Below are 19,780 nucleotides of genomic sequence, written 5' to 3'. Positions count from 1 at the left end.
TATTAGAATAAGTAGAATAAATATTTTTCGAACATGACTGATAGGAAAACATGTTAGAATTGAAAGTTCACATCTAGATCTATCAGAGACCGAAGACAGGACCTCTAACGCAGTTAGATTTCATCCTGCGGTCAGTAGAGAAAGTAGTTTAATGAATGTTTACTGATTATTGTGCTTAAAATATCTTTAATCCTTTGATAGGTCCAGTACCAATCAGAAATAATAATTATTAGACGCTCATTGAGCTACTTTCTCTGCTGAACGGAGCCATTAGCAACCAACCAACTCAGATCGTCATATTATCGAAGTTCCGTTTCGAATATTGATTAATTCATTTACTTTTAATCCATTTACGTCAAATGTGCGATATATGTGCGAATATCATAAAGAACGCAAATCTGCAGTATTATTGTACCAAGATTTATCACATTATGATAAACATATAAATGATATCAATATACGTCACAAGAACTTAGATATAAACATACTTTACTTTGGATAAAATAACTCGGTTGATTTTTTTATATTAATATGTCAATTATATATATTTATTTGCTTGCATATTGGGACAAAAACGGCGTAATATATATGGCCGCTGGTTTTGCATCTAAAGTATATCGTATTCTTCGTGCAAATTACTCCTTTTGCACAAACGTTAGAACCAACGTGCTCTTCGGTAACATTGGCACTTTGTTGGAATACAACTTTTTCCTGCGTATCATAAAGTTTCAACATTAGTATATAATTAAATGTATAGTACGCTAAATTTTTATTAACATAGTATATTTGGTAATATATATTGTACTGTGACATATTAAATAAAACATGATTCGAAAGAGAAATGAACATTTTTTTTTACAGAATGTCACAAAGAGAAATGCTTACTGTATTTCTTCCCCGTCTTGAACGTAGTTAGGGCTAGACGCAACCACGTTGACTTCTTCTGACATGTGCGGTATACTGGATAAGTCTATGACAACTGAATCATCCCCTGTATGATATGCTACCAGATATCCCGGATTACCGCTCTTTAACCTGAAAATTTACCACTGAAAGATTTAGCATTTTATTTCTTATCGTGCACTTCTCTCTTTTGGATTTTATTCTCAAGCATAGGTCCGTTCCTTTCAGCTGTAGATTTGAGATTTAGGAGAGGCAAGGAGAAAAATTGCAAGAAAATGCAAGAAAGTGCAACTAAAAAGAACAGACCCGACCTTGCCGAATGTATATAATGCAAAATATAAATCGATAAAAATGTATTATAAGTATTAATATCTCTCATTAGTTAGTTCATCATATTATTTCATTGCATGCAATAAAGTTTTTACAGCGAAGCGTAAATAGGTTAGTACGTGAACTTACCCAATCCTGTACCATGTGGGAGGAAGCATAGAACATGGACAAGTTAATATTCAATTAGTCTATTGTAACAATAACTCTGCGTTGAAATATCAACTCGCATATAAAAGCCCGTATTCTCAGATCTACACAGTGATTTATTCGTCTAATAAGAAAACTGTGCTTCATAACGAGACACGAATTAAAATACATATTTATCACTAAACGCGACGGGAATGCGGGCCGGGACTTGCGAGAGTACCTCGGTACGGGCTTAATTGTACGAGAATAATTTCAATTATCCAATCAGCTACCACTATTCATTCATGTCGTAAGTATGTGTGGTAAGTTATTCTTCGGTTAGTCTTGAATCTTGGCGAATAGTTAATAGTACATATTACGTTAATTGTTACTGTTAAGTCAGATCTCAGAAAGAAACTCAAGTGCGTCGAGAGAATCCCCTTTAACCATGTTAAATTTCACGTTAATGCAATTTCAAAATTGACGCAACTGTTGCGCCTATCGACGGGTACATTGTCGCAACGTTTACCTCGTATACACAAAGACGGTTTCGTTCACAACTCTAGTCATCGTGTCCCCGTAGAGGAAAGTCGGCATACTTCGAACTTTTGCGAGAATCGTGAAGGCATCCTTCGTGGACCTAACGTCGCTCAGTTGAAAAATCGGCGTGCCCGGCAACAACATGGTCATCAACGTTATGCTGTCCGCGACGTCGTTGGGCATACGTTCTCGTATCGTGCGCACCTTGCCATTCACCTGCAATCGTACGCAACGCGCATAACTACACTTGCCAAACGAGAACGAGTTACTTTTAAAAAATAACTCTCCCAACCCTCGACTTGATAGAAAAGTCGAAGAGAGCTATAAGGTTACATGGTAAAGGTGTACGGTTACAAGTGTAAGCTTACAAAGGTCAACTTTGCTCAGGGACACTCACGTTCCACGCGGGCCATGGCGCGATCTCGATCCAATGTGATATGCTTTTATGCAGCACCGTGGCGTTTATGCTCGCGTTCGCAACGGTGAGGAAGTGCGAGCTCTGCGGCAGATCAATCAGCGGGTTCTTCTGATTATACACCTGCAGCATATCGGCCCCGATGTCGTCTTGCAACGTGAACAATCTGCAACATGAATGCCGATGACGTGTGTTAGCCGACCAACATGAAGACACGTAGTGATAGCGTGAGCAGCAGCGAGGACTTTCAACGTACCCCTTCCCATCGGTAGCGTTGCGAACAATCTCTCGCCATTTCATCAGCACCATCGCGTTCTCCGGGCGATTGCGCGTGTGAATGTGTACCAGCGATTGATAATTATTCGACTCTACTGGAAGGATGCTCCTGGACTCGTCACGGAGGTCCGGGTCTTCCGTTAAGTACTGAGTGTTCGCCAGACGGAAACCGCTGATCCCCAGTTTCAACCAGTGAGCCAGAATGTCCTGAAAAGACACATGAAGAACGTGAGACACTTTAACGAAGCGAGATAATCGTTCGAGTCGATCGTTTAGACAAAAAGCGCAATGTACTCACTCCGAACTCTTGTACTACGTCCGGATTGTTGTAATTCAAGTCGGGTTGCGTCTTATTGAATTGATGAAGGTAATATTGGCCCCTCTGTTCGTTCCACTCCCATGCAGATTCGCCGTATACACTCAACTGTAAACAAAAGAAAAAAAAAACACGTTCAATAATCTCCTCTTACAAGGTCGATAAGACCTTTGATGCCGCGCGATCAGAGCTTACCCAATTATTAGGGGGACTTAGTCTTCCGGCAGTAGTTATTCCATCGGCCCAGACATAATAGGACGTGAACGGGTCTTCCTTCTCGACCGACCGTTTGAACCACGGATGCTGCACGGAGGAATGATTGGGATCCAACTCCAGGAAGATTTGCTGACCCTCTTCCTTCGCCACCTTGATGAGATCTTCCAAGTCACTGATGCCTCCTAATTCCGGCTTGATAGATCTGAAATCTTCGATCCCTCCTGCAATAGAATGTAATTTTAACGTCACTCGTGTATTATCCTGTCTTAAGAAAACACATACGATTGAGATCTTCCGTACAAAATAATTTATATCAAATGTATTGCATATTTTTTTTTTTCAATTTACACGTACCATCTGGATTTTCTTTCACCAACGATGCGACGGATACGGCTTTAATATGTCGCTCTTTCAGATCGTACAATATAGGTTTCAATCCCCTCAAGTCGTTGGTGGGACTATCCAAGGTCTCTAAACTAACAATCGGACTTTCCTCCCACAACTTCTTCGGCTCAGGCGCCGAGCACTTAGGCGCCATTACGATAATGGCAATAGCACCAGCCAACATTGCAGCCCACAGTAACCAGAAACCGATGAACAGGGCCCATCTCAATTTCACCCAGAACGGATCATTAACAAACTTCATCAGTTCTTCCTTGCCCATCGCCGAGGCCTGATTTACTACTCCAATATCGATCTTGGCGTCGCCATTCTCCGAGATAAATTTTACCTGTCGGAAAATTATACATTGTAAAATAACTTGAATAAGAGACAAATTTAAATAACATTACAGAACAATTGTAGGACGACACAATGACTGACAACGGTTATTAATTTTTCAAGATGCTTAATCAAGTAAATTAATCAAGTACTTGCTGTAGCTAAGCACTCAAAAGTCACAACTTGTATACTTTTTATACGTTTATTTTTTTCTTAAATCACAAGTGGATAAAGTTCTCTCAAAATGTGTACATATTAAGCATTTCTTGTCGCTAACTTGCTGTACAAATAATCTTTCATGTTTTACACATATTTATTGTTCCTTTTCAAGCAATATTTAAAGTATATCATATAATTGCGACAAACCATATATGCATATGCACATGCTAGATAAGCAAAGAAAGAAAAATAACTAATGAAATATAAATTTCATGAATGAATATTTCCATATTGGAGACCCGCCAATTTATCTCAGAAAAAATTGAGGTCTCCTTATCATATATGACGAAATTCTAGCAAAGATGTGCTTATCCACAGAGCTCAATAGGCCGCAATTGAAAACAACAATTTCATATCTGTATCAACAAGAAGCAGAAGCAAAAAAATTTCTACCAAGTGCGTCAGAAGCAAGCCTGTGTTCCTGAAAGCATATTATGAACAATGCCATTGTGTCTTAATGACCAGAGTGCTAAAACAAGCTCGACATACCGTGCCAAAAGCTCTTTCATCACCGCCACGTTAATCGCGAGTGCGATCGATGGTCTCGTCTCAATGGCGAGATAGGCGTGACCGTTACGAAACGCGATGGGCGCTTCTCACTTGCGCGAGATCTTGGAGAACAAGCTCAAGCATAATTTACTCGTGAATAAAGAGCAGAAATTATATTTCAAATAAGATTTTACTATCACTTTCCTGCTAAAGCACGATGATTCATACATATGGTAAGTACCCGACGCGCGCCGAGCTTTTTTATTCACTAATAGAAGGAAGAAAATCAACCATTACAAGATTAGAAGCCGATATCGCTTCCTAAAATTCGACATGCGTGAAAAAAGACCACTTTGTCCCAGTTATCGTTACATTTGCAACATCATGCTTTCACAAGGTTTAGGAATCATTGTTTCCCTTCAGGTCAGGAAACGAAGCAACGACTCGATGACGAGTGTCGACAGGCAACAAGAGAGAGAGAGAGAGAGAGAGAGAGAGAAAAGCGAGAAAAGCTAAGGGAAACAATCTTCACCTCTGTGGACTCTTTCGTGGTGATCTTCTGGGCGCTGTCCTCTTTGAGCATCCGCTCCTGCGCACCCTCATCGTATTCCTCGCCGTTCTGCTTCACCATGTTGCTGCCGCTGATCCGTTCCCAAGATCGCTGCCGCTCCACAGACTCGACGACTCGCAACTGACGCGTCGGTAAGACTGACGGCGTCTCCTCGCAGCGCCATTCGTCCCGCTCCTAGCTGCCAATTCACAGCCCCCACTTTGCATCGCGCGGATCGCTGCTACGGTTCACTTATCTTCAGGAAAATTTGCTGCTACGGTTCGCATATCTTCAGGAAAATCTTACGTAGTTTATGTTCGACGAGGAAATCCCGCTCAACGACTCTGAGGACGAACTTTGCTGAGTTGACGAAAACGTGCTGTTCTCGACAATGGCAGCCGATGTCCGTGAATCCAAGATGGCATGATCGATTGTTCTCTCCGCTCTTCTTTGTCCCTTCCGCCTTTGAACAATCGAAAATATCTTAAACTTCGACTCAACCCTTTAGTCTGTATGGAACATCATTCAAGCTCAATATAATAAGATGCAGTGGACTAGTTAAAAAGATATGTTCAAGGATAGAGGTATGTGGTTGAAGTTTGGAAAGATCTTCGACGGAAAATGAAAAAAAAACATTTTTTCAAGTATAAACTCAGTGGTAAAATAAGAAAATGCAAAAAACAAGAATATGCAAAAAACGATAAAATTGTGCAAAATGTATCAATATTGATGTAAATAAACAAGAAAAACGGGAAAAGTTAAAACGACTTCAACGTTCTGCGTTCATATTTATATACTGAAGTCATTAAATGCTTCATGTGCGAAATTTTCCTGAAGTTCATTAGAAACGATAGAAAATATTCGATTTTTTTCAAAATTTGTCATTAAGTACTTATAATAATTATAAAATATTTCATAATAATAAAATATTTCACATTTTTCCCGCCAATATAACTTTGTATAAATTTGAATCTTAAATTATCACGACATGCGACTAATCATCATCAATTCTGTTTCTACTATGTTATAGTTTATACAAATATGTGTAAGCATTTTGGAGTATAATTAAATAAAATGTTATAACATCATATTGCGATTCATCAATTTAATTGGATAAATGCAATGAATTGAATTGATTTGATTTATTAATTGATTTATTATTTGAATTGGATAAATTCAGTAAATATGACAGAGTAAATATTTAAATGCTGCACGTCTACGCACACGCCCTCTCATGAGCAATCTGTCAGGTTATACGTAAAGGTATCAACAACAGCTGCTGACATCTGTACAATGAACCTATGCTGAGGAAAGCGTAAGGTTCTCCATTCGTGTCCGGGGTAAATTAGCAACGATGACTCAAATGTCTAGGCTGGAAATAAATGTCAGGCGGCTTCTGACACGCTGCGAACTAATAGCGAAAGATGACCCTCATAAAGACTGGAAACTCGAAAAGGTTCTCCCACAAGCTGTTAGACGTTTGTTTTTGCTAACCTCTACATTCTGTTATGGTTTCATTCATTATCATTTATCAATGGCGCTACACAAGCATACAATAACTGTTAAAGATAACATATGATGTGAAAATTTGCTTTATGTAATTATGTATATCTTATAATATTTATAGATATCATTTCTAATAAGGTATGAAAATCAAAAATTGTTTGTCAAAGAACCAATTAAATATATAAGTCTCTCTTAGATATATTTCTGTAAAAATATTGTAAAGCAAGCTCTTTGTTTTACATGCAAATCCTTTGTTTCAGTATATACTTGCTCTGGATGACATGATGAATAAGCTACAGACTTTACCAAAGTAATATCTTCAACCGCTTATGATGTAGTAATTATATAAATTATTACTTTTACAACTAATATATTTCTATACTTTATTTTAGATATTCACAAACACTAATAAATAATTCAGTGCTGAAGTTGACTTTTTGTTACAGTAAACCATCCAAAGATTCTATGATGAGTTATACCAAACGGATAGACTTTTTGAAAGGAGTGATAAACGCAATGAAATTGTCGAATCCAGTAGAAAGAGTAGCTGCTGTGCAATTGCTATCGAAGAATTCAACTTTGGTGAATGATTCTGCTAGTACAAATATTACAACGCAAATACATCAGAAGACCATTGCAAAATACAGTCGTGAATTACGTGGAGAGTTATTTCATTCTGACAAGGGTAATTTTCTTTGAGACCTAAGTATATGGTTGTAACACGTTCTTACATATTGTGTTCGATATTAAATCTGTCACATGTTACAGGCATAAACAAGGATGGTGTGCGACAGAGACTATCGAACTCTAACATTCAAGATGAAGATTTAGATGCTATCCTGAAATATAATCGTAACATACAGGAAAAGATCGCGGAAAATATGCTTTCTATGACTAGTAACATAAAGGAACATGCATTAGCAGCGAGTGCTATCATAAAAAAGGACATCGGTATGCTAGAAAAGTCGGATAAATTGACGGATGTCAATGCTGTTAAATTGAAGAAGGAATCTTTAAAACTGGAAGAACACACTCATTCAAAGTGGAGATGTTGGGTCTGGATTATGATAGCTTTCGTCTTGGTCGTGTTTTTCAGTGAGTAGTTCACGTGGTAATTACTCTGTTTTTTTTTTTCTTTTAGATAACTCATTTGGAATTTCGTCGTTTTTCCTCCTATGTTAATTTTTAACTTGCACCATGTACATGTTTAATATGTACCACATATCTATAGAAATATTGAGTTGCTGTCTAAGTTAATCTGCTCTTTGCAGATATGGTGCTATTCATGAAAGTGGCGAGGAAGAGAGTTTAGGTAATGATTCATACCTTTTAAAAATGTACATGTCGATGACAAGTGTAAGACGTCTGTGTATTGCGGCCAACATGGCTGTGTGAGTCACTGGGTTGTTATTATGATGATAGGGGCTGCACAGTCATGAGTAATCTTGTAAATACACCTGCACCACCCAAAACCGCTTGGAAACCTGGTAAATATTACAAAACAGTGATATATTAGTTAATGACTTTATCCAGTAACTTTCAATGTGACTCATAGATGGTTTGATACATAATTAGGATCATTATAAAGTTCCTGGAGCATTCCTTATCTTTTGACTGAGTGATGGTTACTAATTAATGATAAAAATCTCTGACATGTTTACATATGGTTCTGTATGTATATATATCTCTATGTATTACAGAATGATGTATTTATACATTATATTAATTATACTTAAGTTCTTGAAGTTCAATAAAAAAATGTAACATATATATAATTTTGAGGTTATATGATGCACCTTGATCCAATGCTTCAATTTATCTCAAGAAAACTCTAAAGGGTATATTTTGTGTTGAAAATTACAAAAAAAGTGACAGTTTAAGAAAATTTGTAAAAGTTGCATTACAATTATTAAATGAATGTTTGTATTGATTTATTCTGACTAAATAAAATGTTACAATGATGTAAATTTAAGAAAATTAATAATTTTTAATTAAATAATCCTTTGTATAATATATTAATATTTGCAATCAATTTATAATATTCATTTCTAATATAATAGTCAATATATTTGTCAATATTAACATCATGTACTATCTTTAAGGAAAGGTGAAAGTGGTCAGGGCACTGCGCAAGTACACCGCACAACATGTAAGTACATTTCTCATACAGCCGACCTATCAAACAAAAAAAAATAAAATAAAATATCCTATTTACATTTGTGATCACAATATGCTCATAAAATGATTCTCTTTACAGGAAAAGGAATTATCTTTCGACGAAGGCGATCTTCTTTACTTAAATGATAGAGATGCAGATCCAAACTGGTGGACAGCCAAATGTGGAAACCAAAAGGGACTTGTGCCAGTCGCCTATGGTTAGAGAGATTATATAGTACCAATTTATTCTCTAAATATTGCCTAATTCCCATTATCTCTTATCTTACCAGTCGAAGAGCAAACACAAGAAATTGAGTTACCATTACATGATGCTGCGAGACGTGGCAACGTTTCCTTTCTAAAAGAATACCTAAACCATGACTTATCAGGGACCGGTCTAGACGCGGCCGGGAATACGCCGTTGTATTGGGCAGCGCGCACCGGCCATACAGAATGCGCAAAGGAGCTCCTCGATTTGGCAAATCCTCCGGTGAACGCTCAGGTAGTGACAATATGAGTGGGAAAACTCGGAGATCTATGCCTCTATCGTTTATTCAGTTACTTTCCTACACTTACCTTCCGTTAAGTGCAGCTGCAATTAGATAATTTAACGACAGCAAAATATTTAATGAAATTTAAACGCATGAGTGCGGACCTTATGTATTCACTACTACGTTGTTTCACGTTACATCGACGTATTGTTTTGACTCTTTATTTTCCCTAATTTCATGTCTTTGATGTCTTCCATTAATTGCAGAACAAAATGGGTGATACGCCACTGCACGTGGCAGCGAGTCATGGACACTTGGAGATGGTACACTTACTAATGGAACACTTGGCGGATCTGAAGCTGCGGAACAAAGACGGTTTCACCGCGGAAGAATTGGCGTCGGACGCGTCCGTCAAAAGCGCACTACAGTCGTGGTCAAGAATTGAAAATGAATCCGACGCTAAACTCGGGTACGAAGATGATGATTACAACGACGACAGCGATTAAGAACTTTGCATACTTATCTAATGGGAGCAACATAAACATTCCTCTAATGAAATATATTTAGCGATAACGCTAATTTTTAAAGATCTCAAGCCGAGTACTCGCCTTAATGTTTAAAAACTATCATTTTATATATAACTCATAATCGTAAAGCGTTTTTAACGTTTATTATTGCGATGATAAAATAATTAAGATTTAAGAAAAAAGATTAATAAGTATGTTGTTATAATATATACCGCGTTATGAACGCACATATAATTTCTCGAGATGCTATTAGTATTTCGCGAACATTCGAGAATGCGATGATCCGTACAGAACATCATTTTAACAACTACATTGAAGCTAAATTAATTACTCGATCATTCACGTTTTAAACAATAAAAATGTAAGCTCAACTGAAACTATGAAAATTAAATTTAAGATCCACTTGGAACAAAATGATTCATTATGGACCTTAGTTTGAATTTAATTATGTTTCAATTAATCAGTCGATTGTACTAATTATCTATTAATGTAAGAAAATATAAGTTTGAGGAAGTACATCCGAAACAAAACGATTTATAGAAAAAGAGCTTGTAAGTATCAACGACATGAATTTTCGATAAATTATATAATTCTCCTTTTCCGAATCCATTTACTTGAATTTTCAGGAGATTCAATGTGTCAATTTTTAGAAGAAGAACGTACTATAATCTCCTTCCCCCGGTGTCTTGTTTACACAATTTGTTATACACATCACTTCCTTCAAACTTTTTTGCTAAACCATCTGTTGAAATCGAGCCTCAATATTAAACGAGCTAAATGTTCGCCACTGGGTTGCGCACGCACTTTGTTCAACGCTTTCGTCAACCAATTCATTACACTGTCCAAAGTCTCACATAACGTATTGAGCTCTTCTTTCTCCGTTAAGAGTAAATTTCCAACTTCCCACATGGACGCTTGCAGGATGAAGTCGTCGCATAGCCTTAACAAAAGATGTATCAACTTGTTCACCTGAAAAAAAAATCATTTAATAAATATATCGTAATATATATGCAACAATGTAGAAATCTCTTTGATGTGCCAAACTTTATTTATCAATTTTTCAATCAACCTATCATCAAATTCTCATCAAAAATGACTTGTTGAATTAGACAACATCGTGTCTGTACAATTTTAAGTTTCATGAGTAACTTTAATTTTGGACTTACTGGATTCTTCTTTCCCGCTCCGCTGCTCAACAAAAAGGTCTGCGACATGACGTTAGCCAGGAACACAGAATGTGCCTTCTGTATGTCCTCGAAATTCCGCGTGCCTTTCATACTCGCCTCCATTACAGTATACTGACTCTCCACCACATCCACTTGCAGATAATACTGCAAATTGTCGACAATGAAGATCAAATTATTTCTCAGTTGGATCACGCCGATGTCTCTGCAATCACGAACGCTTGCGGTGAGCGAGAAAATCACGGATAACGAGACTCTTAATTCGCCTCTAATTCAATCTCAATCAATATCGCTCACATGTTTTTGTGATGCATGTGTTCGCTCCATAGACTCCACAGGTCTATCTGCGTTTTCTTGACTCTCAACAGAAAGCGAAACAGAGTGTTATAGTCACTCAATGAGGCCGGGCTAAACAGCAAGTGCAATGGCCAGACAACCTTGTACTTCAGGATTATCGTGCCCCAGCCACGTTTCTCTGAAGAAACAACACGATTTCAACATCCTTTAAACATTTCTTGGAAAGGGAACGCGACGATTGATCGTTGCAAGCACACACACACACACACACACACACCGTTAGGATCCTGCCTCTCGTTGTCAGGAAAATCGGTGGCGTCCGTGTCAGTATCTTCGTTATCGGCAGGGGGCACGGGCACCGCGAAGTTGAAGCTGTCGATCGCGCTCTCGTCGTTCAGATGCATCTTCCTCAGTGCCATCTGAAATGCTAGATTAATATCCCTGGATGTGTGACTCGTGGGAGCTTTGCTCAGGATGTGGGCTGTGAGTTTGATGAATTCCAGAAACAGGTCCCCGCGTCCCATCAAGAAGAACTCCTTCACCAGCCTGAGCTGTTGCATCAGTTGCGCGTCTTCCACAGCGATATGCCACAGTAGTTCGGTTACGCACTGCTTCAGCTCGTTGATCGTGCGATCGAAATCGACGATGTTGAAGACGGGCTTCGCCTGGAGATTCTGAAGTTTCCTGAAGAACTCGTATTCCTTGTCGCCCCACACCGAGTTCTCCGTTTTGGGCGTCATGCTGAAATCTGAATCATCGAGACTAATTAGAATATTTCCGCGTGTAATTTTTATACTTTGATAATACCGATAATAAAGTAGCGTCCTGCGAGGAACTTGAAGCCGATCTTCTAAGGATATTACCTCTTTTCTGTCTGGGATCATTTCCGAACATGATAACAGTCTGACCAATGGTCAAGATCTTGCTGGCCAACGACGGCCTGATATAAGACGGAAGCATGTTGATCTGAACATTGTAGTCCCACATATCGACATCGGACGATTTCTTGCTAGTCGACAAGTCACGCACATCAATATCGTTTTTGCTGTTTATGTGCACTAAAGTTCTATCACAGTCTGATACTTTTTGTACGAAAAACTCTCTGTGAACATCTTCCAATTGTCCATACAATAGCCAGCTTGTCAGATGCTTGTAGAAAACGATGTGAATATTATGGGCCATTCTGAAAATCGATAGACGAAAATAATGTGTTGGTAACTGTTCAGGATCTCGTTAAAAATTTCTTACAACTTCAAAGCAGAGTTGATCTTAGGTACGCCAGTGTGCATGCGCTGGTGTAAGCACTGTAACAATTTACAACCGTGTAATTTCTGCATGCGAATCTGGAACAAAAGAATGCAGGTAATTAAAATAATTAAGTCAATGTGTTGATAAGCATACAAAAATGATTAATGCAAGATTTCTTTCAAAGGAAGAATGTATAGTTACCTCACGAATGATAGAATGCAAAACAGAGAACAAGCAAGTGTACTTTTCAACATTGCAAAGAATTAGTGACAGAGGAGTATGACTGTTGTTCAAGACTGTACTTTCCAGCTCAATTATTTCTTCGCGAAATGGTTCTAGTGCCTGGTCCATTCCGTCGCACAGGGCACGAATATACAGGCCAGGAGCTTCATTTTCTGCAAAACATAGTTAATTATGTAACATATCAAAGATATTTTATATCAAACTTTGAATATCGTTTGAGATTTACCTTTTATATCTTGGTCGTATACTCTATATTCATGTATAAAATCTCTTATGATATTGCATTCTTTTACTATATCTAATATCCTATTGAGCAGCGCTCGTTCTCCAGGATGTAAGTATTTCTCAAGATCTACAGACTATAAAGGAAACATTAATGAATCATGCATAAATATTATTTAATCCTTTCTTAACTATTAATGTATATATATCATTCTTATATGTATCTTAAGTATTCAACTTAGCCTTTTAGCACTTTGTTTTAATTTTCTGTGATATAATATGATCTTACGTCTATTTCTATTATCTGTGATACACTGGTCGAGCAACCCCATAATGACAGTAAGATCTCGTGCAACATGATGAAAGTGTGATAGCTAATAAATAGTAAAAATTTACTTCAGACAGATCTAATAATGATAAATAAATACGGTATAATATTATATTACATGAAGAACATTCATTCATACTAATCAATAATATTTGCGTTATATAAATAATGATTGTTTATTATATCAGGGTCTGTCGAACATTGCAAATAACACTCTTTATACAACATATATACCTGCTTTAATCGTAATCGTTCGGTCTCATTTTATGTCTATTATTATTTCACTTTTTCTCAGGATAATTATACAAATCATGTAATATTGAAATCTTGAAGTTTGAATCTATTCAACAAAATACATCCATGATAAACTACAAATTGACTCTCCATCTTTCAAAGAAAACGAGTCGGCGACAGTTGCGCCGTGTTGGCGTATTTCGCAAACGCTGAATAAATTTTCATGATTATCTGACAAGCTGAGGTTGATAATTGAAGAGCGCTGACATTATCGACTTTTGTACCGACTGTTTGACCGTACTTTTCGTCTAATCTATATGAACGTTTCATTGATAAAGCAGTAACAATTTTACGATTTATAATTATTTTGATGTGTTTCCTAGATATATATTCTATAATAATTATATTTTATAATACTTGTCAGCCACGTTGATACGGCTTGTTACTTCTTCTCCTGGTCGCATTTGCTCTACTCTTTCCAGCTGCAATTTCCGTACTCTTTTCTTCAATTTTCCCTCCGATGTTTAAACATCCGTTTACTTCACTTTGAGTTCAGGAAGGGCGACACTGTGCAATTGAGTTGAACGCGCTTCATATCAACGCGGCTATTATCACGAGACAGTCAAGACAGTATGTTTGAATACACAACTAGCTGTAATTTCCAAGAGTTTTTGTGTAAAAAGCTGAATTAAAAGTTATTAATATCTACACAAGGAGAAGAAGAAGGAGACGATTGTGGAGGTAAGCGACATAATTCAGCTTGACACAGCGGTCAGACAGAAGTGGATAAGGTTAGAATAAACTGTGAAGTCGAGAAAATGCCAGCGATACTGGTTGGAGAGACACTTCAGCGCAATGAACAAATGTGGCAGGCATTAAAGAATCATATCATGCGAGAGCGACAACGGAAGAAACAAGGTAAGATAAAAGTTGCGGCGAGAAAATCGGCTCTCTTTGACATAACCTACGTAATGCTTGAAATCCTGTTTTTTTTTTCTATTTGCTCAACTTTCTCACAATGTGCATCTTTCCTTTTTTTTTTTTGTGAAATATATACATATACATAATCTGTTTTAAATAGAGAAGATACAGCTGAAAAGAACAGACCCTTGGTTTATACTGTTTATTTCAAGCCATTGTATATTTTACTACAGAACAAGAGGCTGATGAAGAAGAAGAACGTTTGCGCAAGGAGAGGGAACACCAACAGAAACGAGATGTAATGACATTGGGCGAGACACGAGATCAGCTCTCTAGTCTGCAGGAAGAGCTGTCGAAATTACATAAGGACAAGCGTGACTTATTTACAGAACTAAAGAGAGTTCTGCTTGAGGAAGAAAATAGAAAACGACAGCATGTGAAGGAGAATAGGTTTGTTCATTATGCTGATTGCAATCTCTGATGAATGTTCTGTTCTTTATAGCTGAATTGGCTGTACTAGTTCAAAAAATTTGCATACATATTGAAGTGTATGAAATATATGTGCAAGATTCTCATGCTTCAGTATATGTGAATTTCTTGAACTACCTAGTACAGCTAGTACAGCCAGTTCAGCTCGAAAGAAGAGACCAAATATAAAGTTTGATAATTACAAGTGCGACATTATTGATTTTCTTATGTCTTAATTTTCTAGTATCTGCTCAAAAGTATTGACAGTAGGGGGATATTCGGCAATGAATACTAAAGTAACACATTCGCAACTATTCTTACCGGTAGCACGAAGCACTAGCCCCCAGTATGAAGCCAGTGTTGTTGGGCCACAAGTATTAACAACTGTGAGGAATTCATTTGGTCATTCTCATCATTTTGACTATTCAGATCACTCGCATTCTTATTATTTTGATCATTTAGATCATTCAGATCATTCAGACCATTCAAATCATTCAGATCATTTAGATCATTCAGACCATTCAGATCATTCTCATCATTTTGATCATTCAGATTTAATTCGGTTCAAATATATTTAACTTTTAATTTATATTTTAGCTAAACTCAAGTATTTCTACTTAATTTGGTTTCTGGATTGGTGAAGTATTCTTTGTGGATTTCTTTTTGATGTTTTAATGAAAATAAATTTGTTGAAAATAAACTTATGAATACGCCACCGATTCGAAAGCCAAATTAAAAGTGTCTATACTTTATGAAAGCTGGAAATATTAGATTAAATGTCTCGAGTGTTTTCTGATTGTAATTGAATATGTCTCAGTTTCTTATTACTTCAGGGATCTTCCAAGAGAACACTCAGTCCACCACCAATACTTGCCATACCTTCGTATCATATTTCGTACTATAAACCACCACCATGTATTCCGAATTACAATCTGCCACCACCTTCTAGTAAGTATATGGAATCACACGTCCTGCAAACCATGTTACAGATCGAATGTGACATGCTTCATGCTTGTAAAAGCGATATTAATCATGGATATTTTATGACATTTGTGCCCATATAGAGTCTGAGGAACCTGGTAGGAGATCCAATGACTCCCGAGCTGTTCTTTGGAACAGTGAGTGAAGAGTTTTACTTTAATTTCTGCTAATTGCTTTTCTAAATTAAGGTTCCTGGTCCTCTGCCACAGTCATCTTGACTGATGACGTCAGAAGCGAAAAAACGCACCAAAAATTCTCGCGAAATGTGTTAAGATAACAGAAATATGTCCATAAAATGATATTTATGATTAATTGGACATATTTGTAAAATATTTCGAAAACTTTGGTTCCGATAATAACTGAAAAAAAACTAACGTGACTAGATCGTGTGATTAAAAGGTAAGTTACATGTCACGGTCTAAGTTCTAAAATATTTTTATCGAGGTTAAATTTTTCAGAATATTTTGCAAATATGCTCGATGTGAATCGATCACAAGTGTCATTTTGTAAACCTATCTTCCTCTATTTCAACAGTATTTTGCGAGAGTATTTTGAACGTATATTTTCCTATTTCTGGTGTCATTAATGAAGACGGTGGAAGCGAGGAAAGAGGAGTCTTATGGAAATTTAACACTTTCTGTGCTACTTGCTTACACTTACCTACGATCTTCGTAGAAAACACTGAAGCATAAAAGTGTTAAGATAACTTCTTGATATGTCAATGGCAAGAAATGACACGTCCTTTTTTTCTTTCGAATCGACAGAGAATAATCAGTACTCTTATTACTCAACGACCCCCAGCCTTAGCCGATGTCTCCCAACCGCCTTGACACGATGAACTTCAAATCATCATTGCGACCCTACTCGCCAGGCCTCAACCGCTTCGCCTTGCTACGCTCTTTTTAAGGATGGGGGTGTTACGTCCCGAGGTACCCCCGGAACCCCCCCTCCTTCTCCCTTTTTCTATCACACTTCTATTTTTTTTTCTCCCTTCCCTACACTCTTCTTTCATCCCGGTAGTCGCCTGTTGACATCGTACCGTTTCTTCCAAATTATAACTTTTGTTGTAGTTCCGACCGTATCGTTGCTATATTTCGTATCATTAAAATAATTCACACCTTCTACCTACCGTTTTTCAAGCTTATTAAATTCAATTAACTTAGATCCGGCAGTCACTGCCGCTGAATAGCTGAAGTATTGCCCCNACCGTTTTTCGAGCTTATTAAATTCAATTAACTTAGATCCGGCAGTCACTGCCGCTGAATAGCTGAAGTATTGCCCCACCGATCATGCCCGGTGTATGAAATAAGTTATGTTATGCGACTTTTTTTTTAACATTACGTACTATTTAGATAAACTAAATTTTTTTCGCTCTCTGAGAACGGATGTGCATGATCCGTTTCGTGCCCTATCTTATAAACCTGAGGACATCGTGGACCACCAAGTCCGTTGACGTTCCCACCAAAAATGCAAGCTACACAGTTATAGAAGAAAGAGGGAGTCCAAGACGAACATATAAATAAAGGCCCCGTCTTTAGGACAGTCAGTACCAATTATTCAGTACCAACTCTCAGTCTTTTAACGTCAGTGCGGTGTGCAAACTCTACTGACTTCGTCGTCAACAAGTCAGTCGCGAGTCGGAGTGAAAATTCTCTCAGTGTCCATCTCGTTTCAAGGAAAGCACCACAGCCAAGGTGGTGTGACGCTACCAATAAAAACAAACGACGGACGAAACTCTGCCCTGCAACCAGGCTCCTTCTTTTCTCTACAATAAGGTAAATGCTCTATCTATTGAATAATACCGCCGACTTCGTGCGCACAACCAGCTTCATAATTTATACGTTGCCATTCTCGATTTAATTTGTTCGAATTGCGCGAGAACACAATAAATTATATTGTTTATTTTGTCCCCGTTCATTTTGTTTCCGTTTCTTTCTCGAATAACCCCTTTCATTCCGGGATTCTACCACAGAACCATGCGTAAACCTTCCCGCCTTTCTCCGCCCCGGCTAAGAAGGCGCTAAGCGTGACGGAGCCGCTCCCGTCGCGCGTCCCTGTCTACACGGGACGTAACAATATATATTGTTTTCTCTCTCTCTCTCTCTCTCTCTCTCTCTCTCGGCGACGCCGATTTCAACCTACGCAATTAACTACTCTCGTTTCAAAAGCACCCCGGACCCGTTTTCGGTATAACATTCTCCCTCGCCCACCCCCCTCCGATGTCGGAATATTCACCGGGAGTGGTAATTACCGCTCGTGCAGCGCGATTTACGACAGAACGTTGTCGCGGTGACGGCGGTCGTGCCGACGCGATCGTAAATTCTTTGATTTTGCCCGAATTTATTTCCGCAGCGTCTGAAGCGATTTAGATGCGGCTTCAGTCGGCGATGAACTACGACGACCGGTCCTTTCGATTTCAAGCAACGTCGTAACACACCCACTATGACTAGGCGTCTTGGGAATTGTCCGAGATCGCGATTCCTAACGTTGTCCCGCGATGCAACCGCCGGATTGATTAATACAGACCGCAACTGGATCATTCGGCGCGGAAGAGTCGCGGAATACCAAGAAATAAACGGAACACTGTGACGTCGCTCAACGTGAGGTGAAGACAAGAGTATCCGTTCAAGAATACCGCGTCGATGAAAAATCAACAGACGGAATCGTCGGGATTTTCAGCCGGCGGCGGGTATGACGAGGACGGTAGTAGTTCCTATACAACGTCGGTACTTGAGTTTCGTAACAGTTCGCTAAGTTCAGCGGATCAAACGTTGGGTTGCGCGCGCGAGGGAAAAAGAGGGACGATGAAATAAACCGCTCCGGGATGACAAATGCCGATGCACGGGGACGGTTCAACGGTTTACCGCACACGTCTCGTCGTCTCGACGCGATCGCGACGTCGATGCCAACCGCTCACAAGTTCCCACAATGAAGGGAGAAAGCACGTCGTCGATCTGTCGTCCCCGGGGAAGACGGGATGCGTCGTAAATCACGGACAGCCCATTACTCGTTCGTCGAGAATAATTCGACGCGCCACACCTTGAGCAATTTACGAGCGAATCTTGACAAACTTCATTATTTATTTACCGGCGCTACTCAAGCCCCCGAGATGTACGGATTAAGGGTATCTCCCCCGATGATCCGATTATTAAAAAAGTATCGTTCCACATATACGGAGCTTAGTCTCGGGGCCCAGTTGTGGATATCTACGGGCGACTCTCTTTCGGTAGAATCATTTCAGCTAGTTCGCATTAGTTCGTAATTGGCGCTCCTTTTTGTTCGCGATCCCGTCTGATCTTTTATTTTCGCGCCGACGCTATTAATCTTTCGCGCCAGACTTTCGTGCGACGCGGACGATTTTCTCGTAAGGACCTCTCAAGCTACACGAAAAGAATTCATTTATTAACATTTCATTGCAGTCTGTAATTTAACATAAATTTAGCACAGTGTTATTGACCAACATATTGGAGGTAACATTACAATTTGTTAGCATACACAGAGAGAAAAATAAAAAGAATTTAAAACAATATTTATTCGGTGCACATTCATATGTATTTATTGAAATCAAAATTTGTTATTTAAATACGTATGAAATAAATAATTTTCTTTGTGTAAAAGAACAGATTTAAGAAAATATATATTTTACCATTTGAAAAAAATTTTTTAAAGTTAAAAAATATATATTATATATTAGCATAAGCAAATATCTTATTAGCATTCACCGAATATATTTTATTTTTTACACGTTTTTTCTCAGTGTAAATATGTGTATGAAAATTCCAATTCATTGAGGGCGAATGAAAGGGCGAGTATCGTAAATTCAAATAATGAATTCTTCACAATATGACACGCGCACACTAGCGATTCGCGGGG

General features: G+C 38.2%; 4 protein-coding genes across 14 annotated transcripts; 2 read left to right on the top strand and 2 right to left on the bottom strand.

The window, feature by feature from the left end:
• Nucleotides 1-6: 6 nt before the first annotated feature.
• Nucleotides 7-5,756, bottom strand: LOC106741993 (neutral and basic amino acid transport protein rBAT-like). 3 transcript variants are annotated; one of them, XM_014614524.1, is made up of 10 exons: nucleotides 5,083-5,756; nucleotides 3,477-3,852; nucleotides 3,102-3,343; nucleotides 2,889-3,014; nucleotides 2,571-2,797; nucleotides 2,297-2,480; nucleotides 1,889-2,115; nucleotides 1,363-1,368; nucleotides 886-1,035; nucleotides 7-711 (listed from the first exon to the last, which is right to left on the bottom strand). In XM_014614524.1, the coding sequence occupies exons 1-10, from the start codon at nucleotides 5,179-5,181 to the stop codon at nucleotides 636-638; spliced, it is 1,713 nt and encodes a 570-aa protein (XP_014470010.1). In that variant the 5' UTR covers nucleotides 5,182-5,756; the 3' UTR covers nucleotides 7-635. The 3 variants fall into 3 exon arrangements, with proteins under 3 accessions (XP_014470010.1, XP_014470027.1, XP_014470018.1); XM_014614541.1 differs by lacking the exon at nucleotides 5,083-5,756 and adding an exon at nucleotides 4,551-4,632; XM_014614532.1 differs by lacking the exon at nucleotides 1,363-1,368 and having other exon boundaries at nucleotides 5,083-5,755.
• Nucleotides 5,757-6,385: 629 nt separating this feature from the next.
• LOC106742005 (osteoclast-stimulating factor 1-like) lies at nucleotides 6,386-9,778 on the top strand. 8 transcript variants are annotated; one of them, XR_001374233.1, is made up of 7 exons: nucleotides 6,386-6,556; nucleotides 6,867-6,916; nucleotides 7,053-7,291; nucleotides 7,375-7,701; nucleotides 7,878-7,918; nucleotides 8,029-8,093; nucleotides 8,162-8,321. XR_001374233.1 is itself a non-coding variant. In XM_014614590.1 (7 exons), the coding sequence occupies exons 3-7, from the start codon at nucleotides 8,042-8,044 to the stop codon at nucleotides 9,758-9,760; spliced, it is 669 nt and encodes a 222-aa protein (XP_014470076.1). In that variant the 5' UTR covers nucleotides 7,651-7,701; nucleotides 7,878-7,918; nucleotides 8,029-8,041; the 3' UTR covers nucleotides 9,761-9,778. The 8 variants fall into 8 exon arrangements, 4 of the variants coding, with proteins under 4 accessions (XP_014470062.1, XP_014470040.1, XP_014470086.1 ...); XM_014614590.1 differs by lacking the exons at nucleotides 6,386-6,556; nucleotides 6,867-6,916; nucleotides 7,053-7,291; nucleotides 8,162-8,321 and adding exons at nucleotides 8,709-8,755; nucleotides 8,864-8,981; nucleotides 9,054-9,265; nucleotides 9,521-9,778 and having other exon boundaries at nucleotides 7,651-7,701; XR_001374228.1 differs by lacking the exon at nucleotides 8,162-8,321 and adding an exon at nucleotides 8,714-8,755 and having other exon boundaries at nucleotides 7,878-8,093.
• Nucleotides 9,779-10,478: 700 nt separating this feature from the next.
• On the bottom strand, nucleotides 10,479-13,682 carry LOC106741988 (gamma-tubulin complex component 4). The gene is made up of 10 exons (XM_014614510.1): nucleotides 13,538-13,682; nucleotides 13,265-13,349; nucleotides 12,980-13,112; nucleotides 12,712-12,905; nucleotides 12,511-12,605; nucleotides 12,126-12,445; nucleotides 11,540-12,010; nucleotides 11,263-11,440; nucleotides 10,948-11,170; nucleotides 10,479-10,750 (listed from the first exon to the last, which is right to left on the bottom strand). The coding sequence occupies exons 2-10, from the start codon at nucleotides 13,331-13,333 to the stop codon at nucleotides 10,502-10,504; spliced, it is 1,932 nt and encodes a 643-aa protein (XP_014469996.1). The 5' UTR covers nucleotides 13,334-13,349; nucleotides 13,538-13,682; the 3' UTR covers nucleotides 10,479-10,501.
• Nucleotides 13,683-14,060: 378 nt separating this feature from the next.
• Nucleotides 14,061-17,105, top strand: LOC106742027 (G protein pathway suppressor 2-like). Of its 2 annotated transcripts, XM_014614620.1 has the most exons (7): nucleotides 14,061-14,167; nucleotides 14,252-14,455; nucleotides 14,692-14,908; nucleotides 15,171-15,312; nucleotides 15,760-15,874; nucleotides 15,991-16,044; nucleotides 16,672-17,105. In XM_014614620.1, the coding sequence occupies exons 2-7, from the start codon at nucleotides 14,356-14,358 to the stop codon at nucleotides 16,743-16,745; spliced, it is 702 nt and encodes a 233-aa protein (XP_014470106.1). In that variant the 5' UTR covers nucleotides 14,061-14,167; nucleotides 14,252-14,355; the 3' UTR covers nucleotides 16,746-17,105. The 2 variants fall into 2 exon arrangements, with proteins under 2 accessions (XP_014470106.1, XP_014470099.1); XM_014614613.1 differs by having other exon boundaries at nucleotides 14,064-14,455.
• Nucleotides 17,106-19,780: the final 2,675 nt, after the last annotated feature.

The sequence above is a fragment of the Dinoponera quadriceps genome, unplaced genomic scaffold, assembly GCF_001313825.1.
Source record: "Dinoponera quadriceps isolate SergipeBrazil2010 unplaced genomic scaffold, ASM131382v1 scaffold176, whole genome shotgun sequence".
Lineage (NCBI taxonomy): Eukaryota > Metazoa > Arthropoda > Insecta > Hymenoptera > Formicidae > Dinoponera > Dinoponera quadriceps.
Note: the sequence above shows the minus strand (reverse complement) of the source record. Positions and strands in the feature narration are given on the sequence as shown.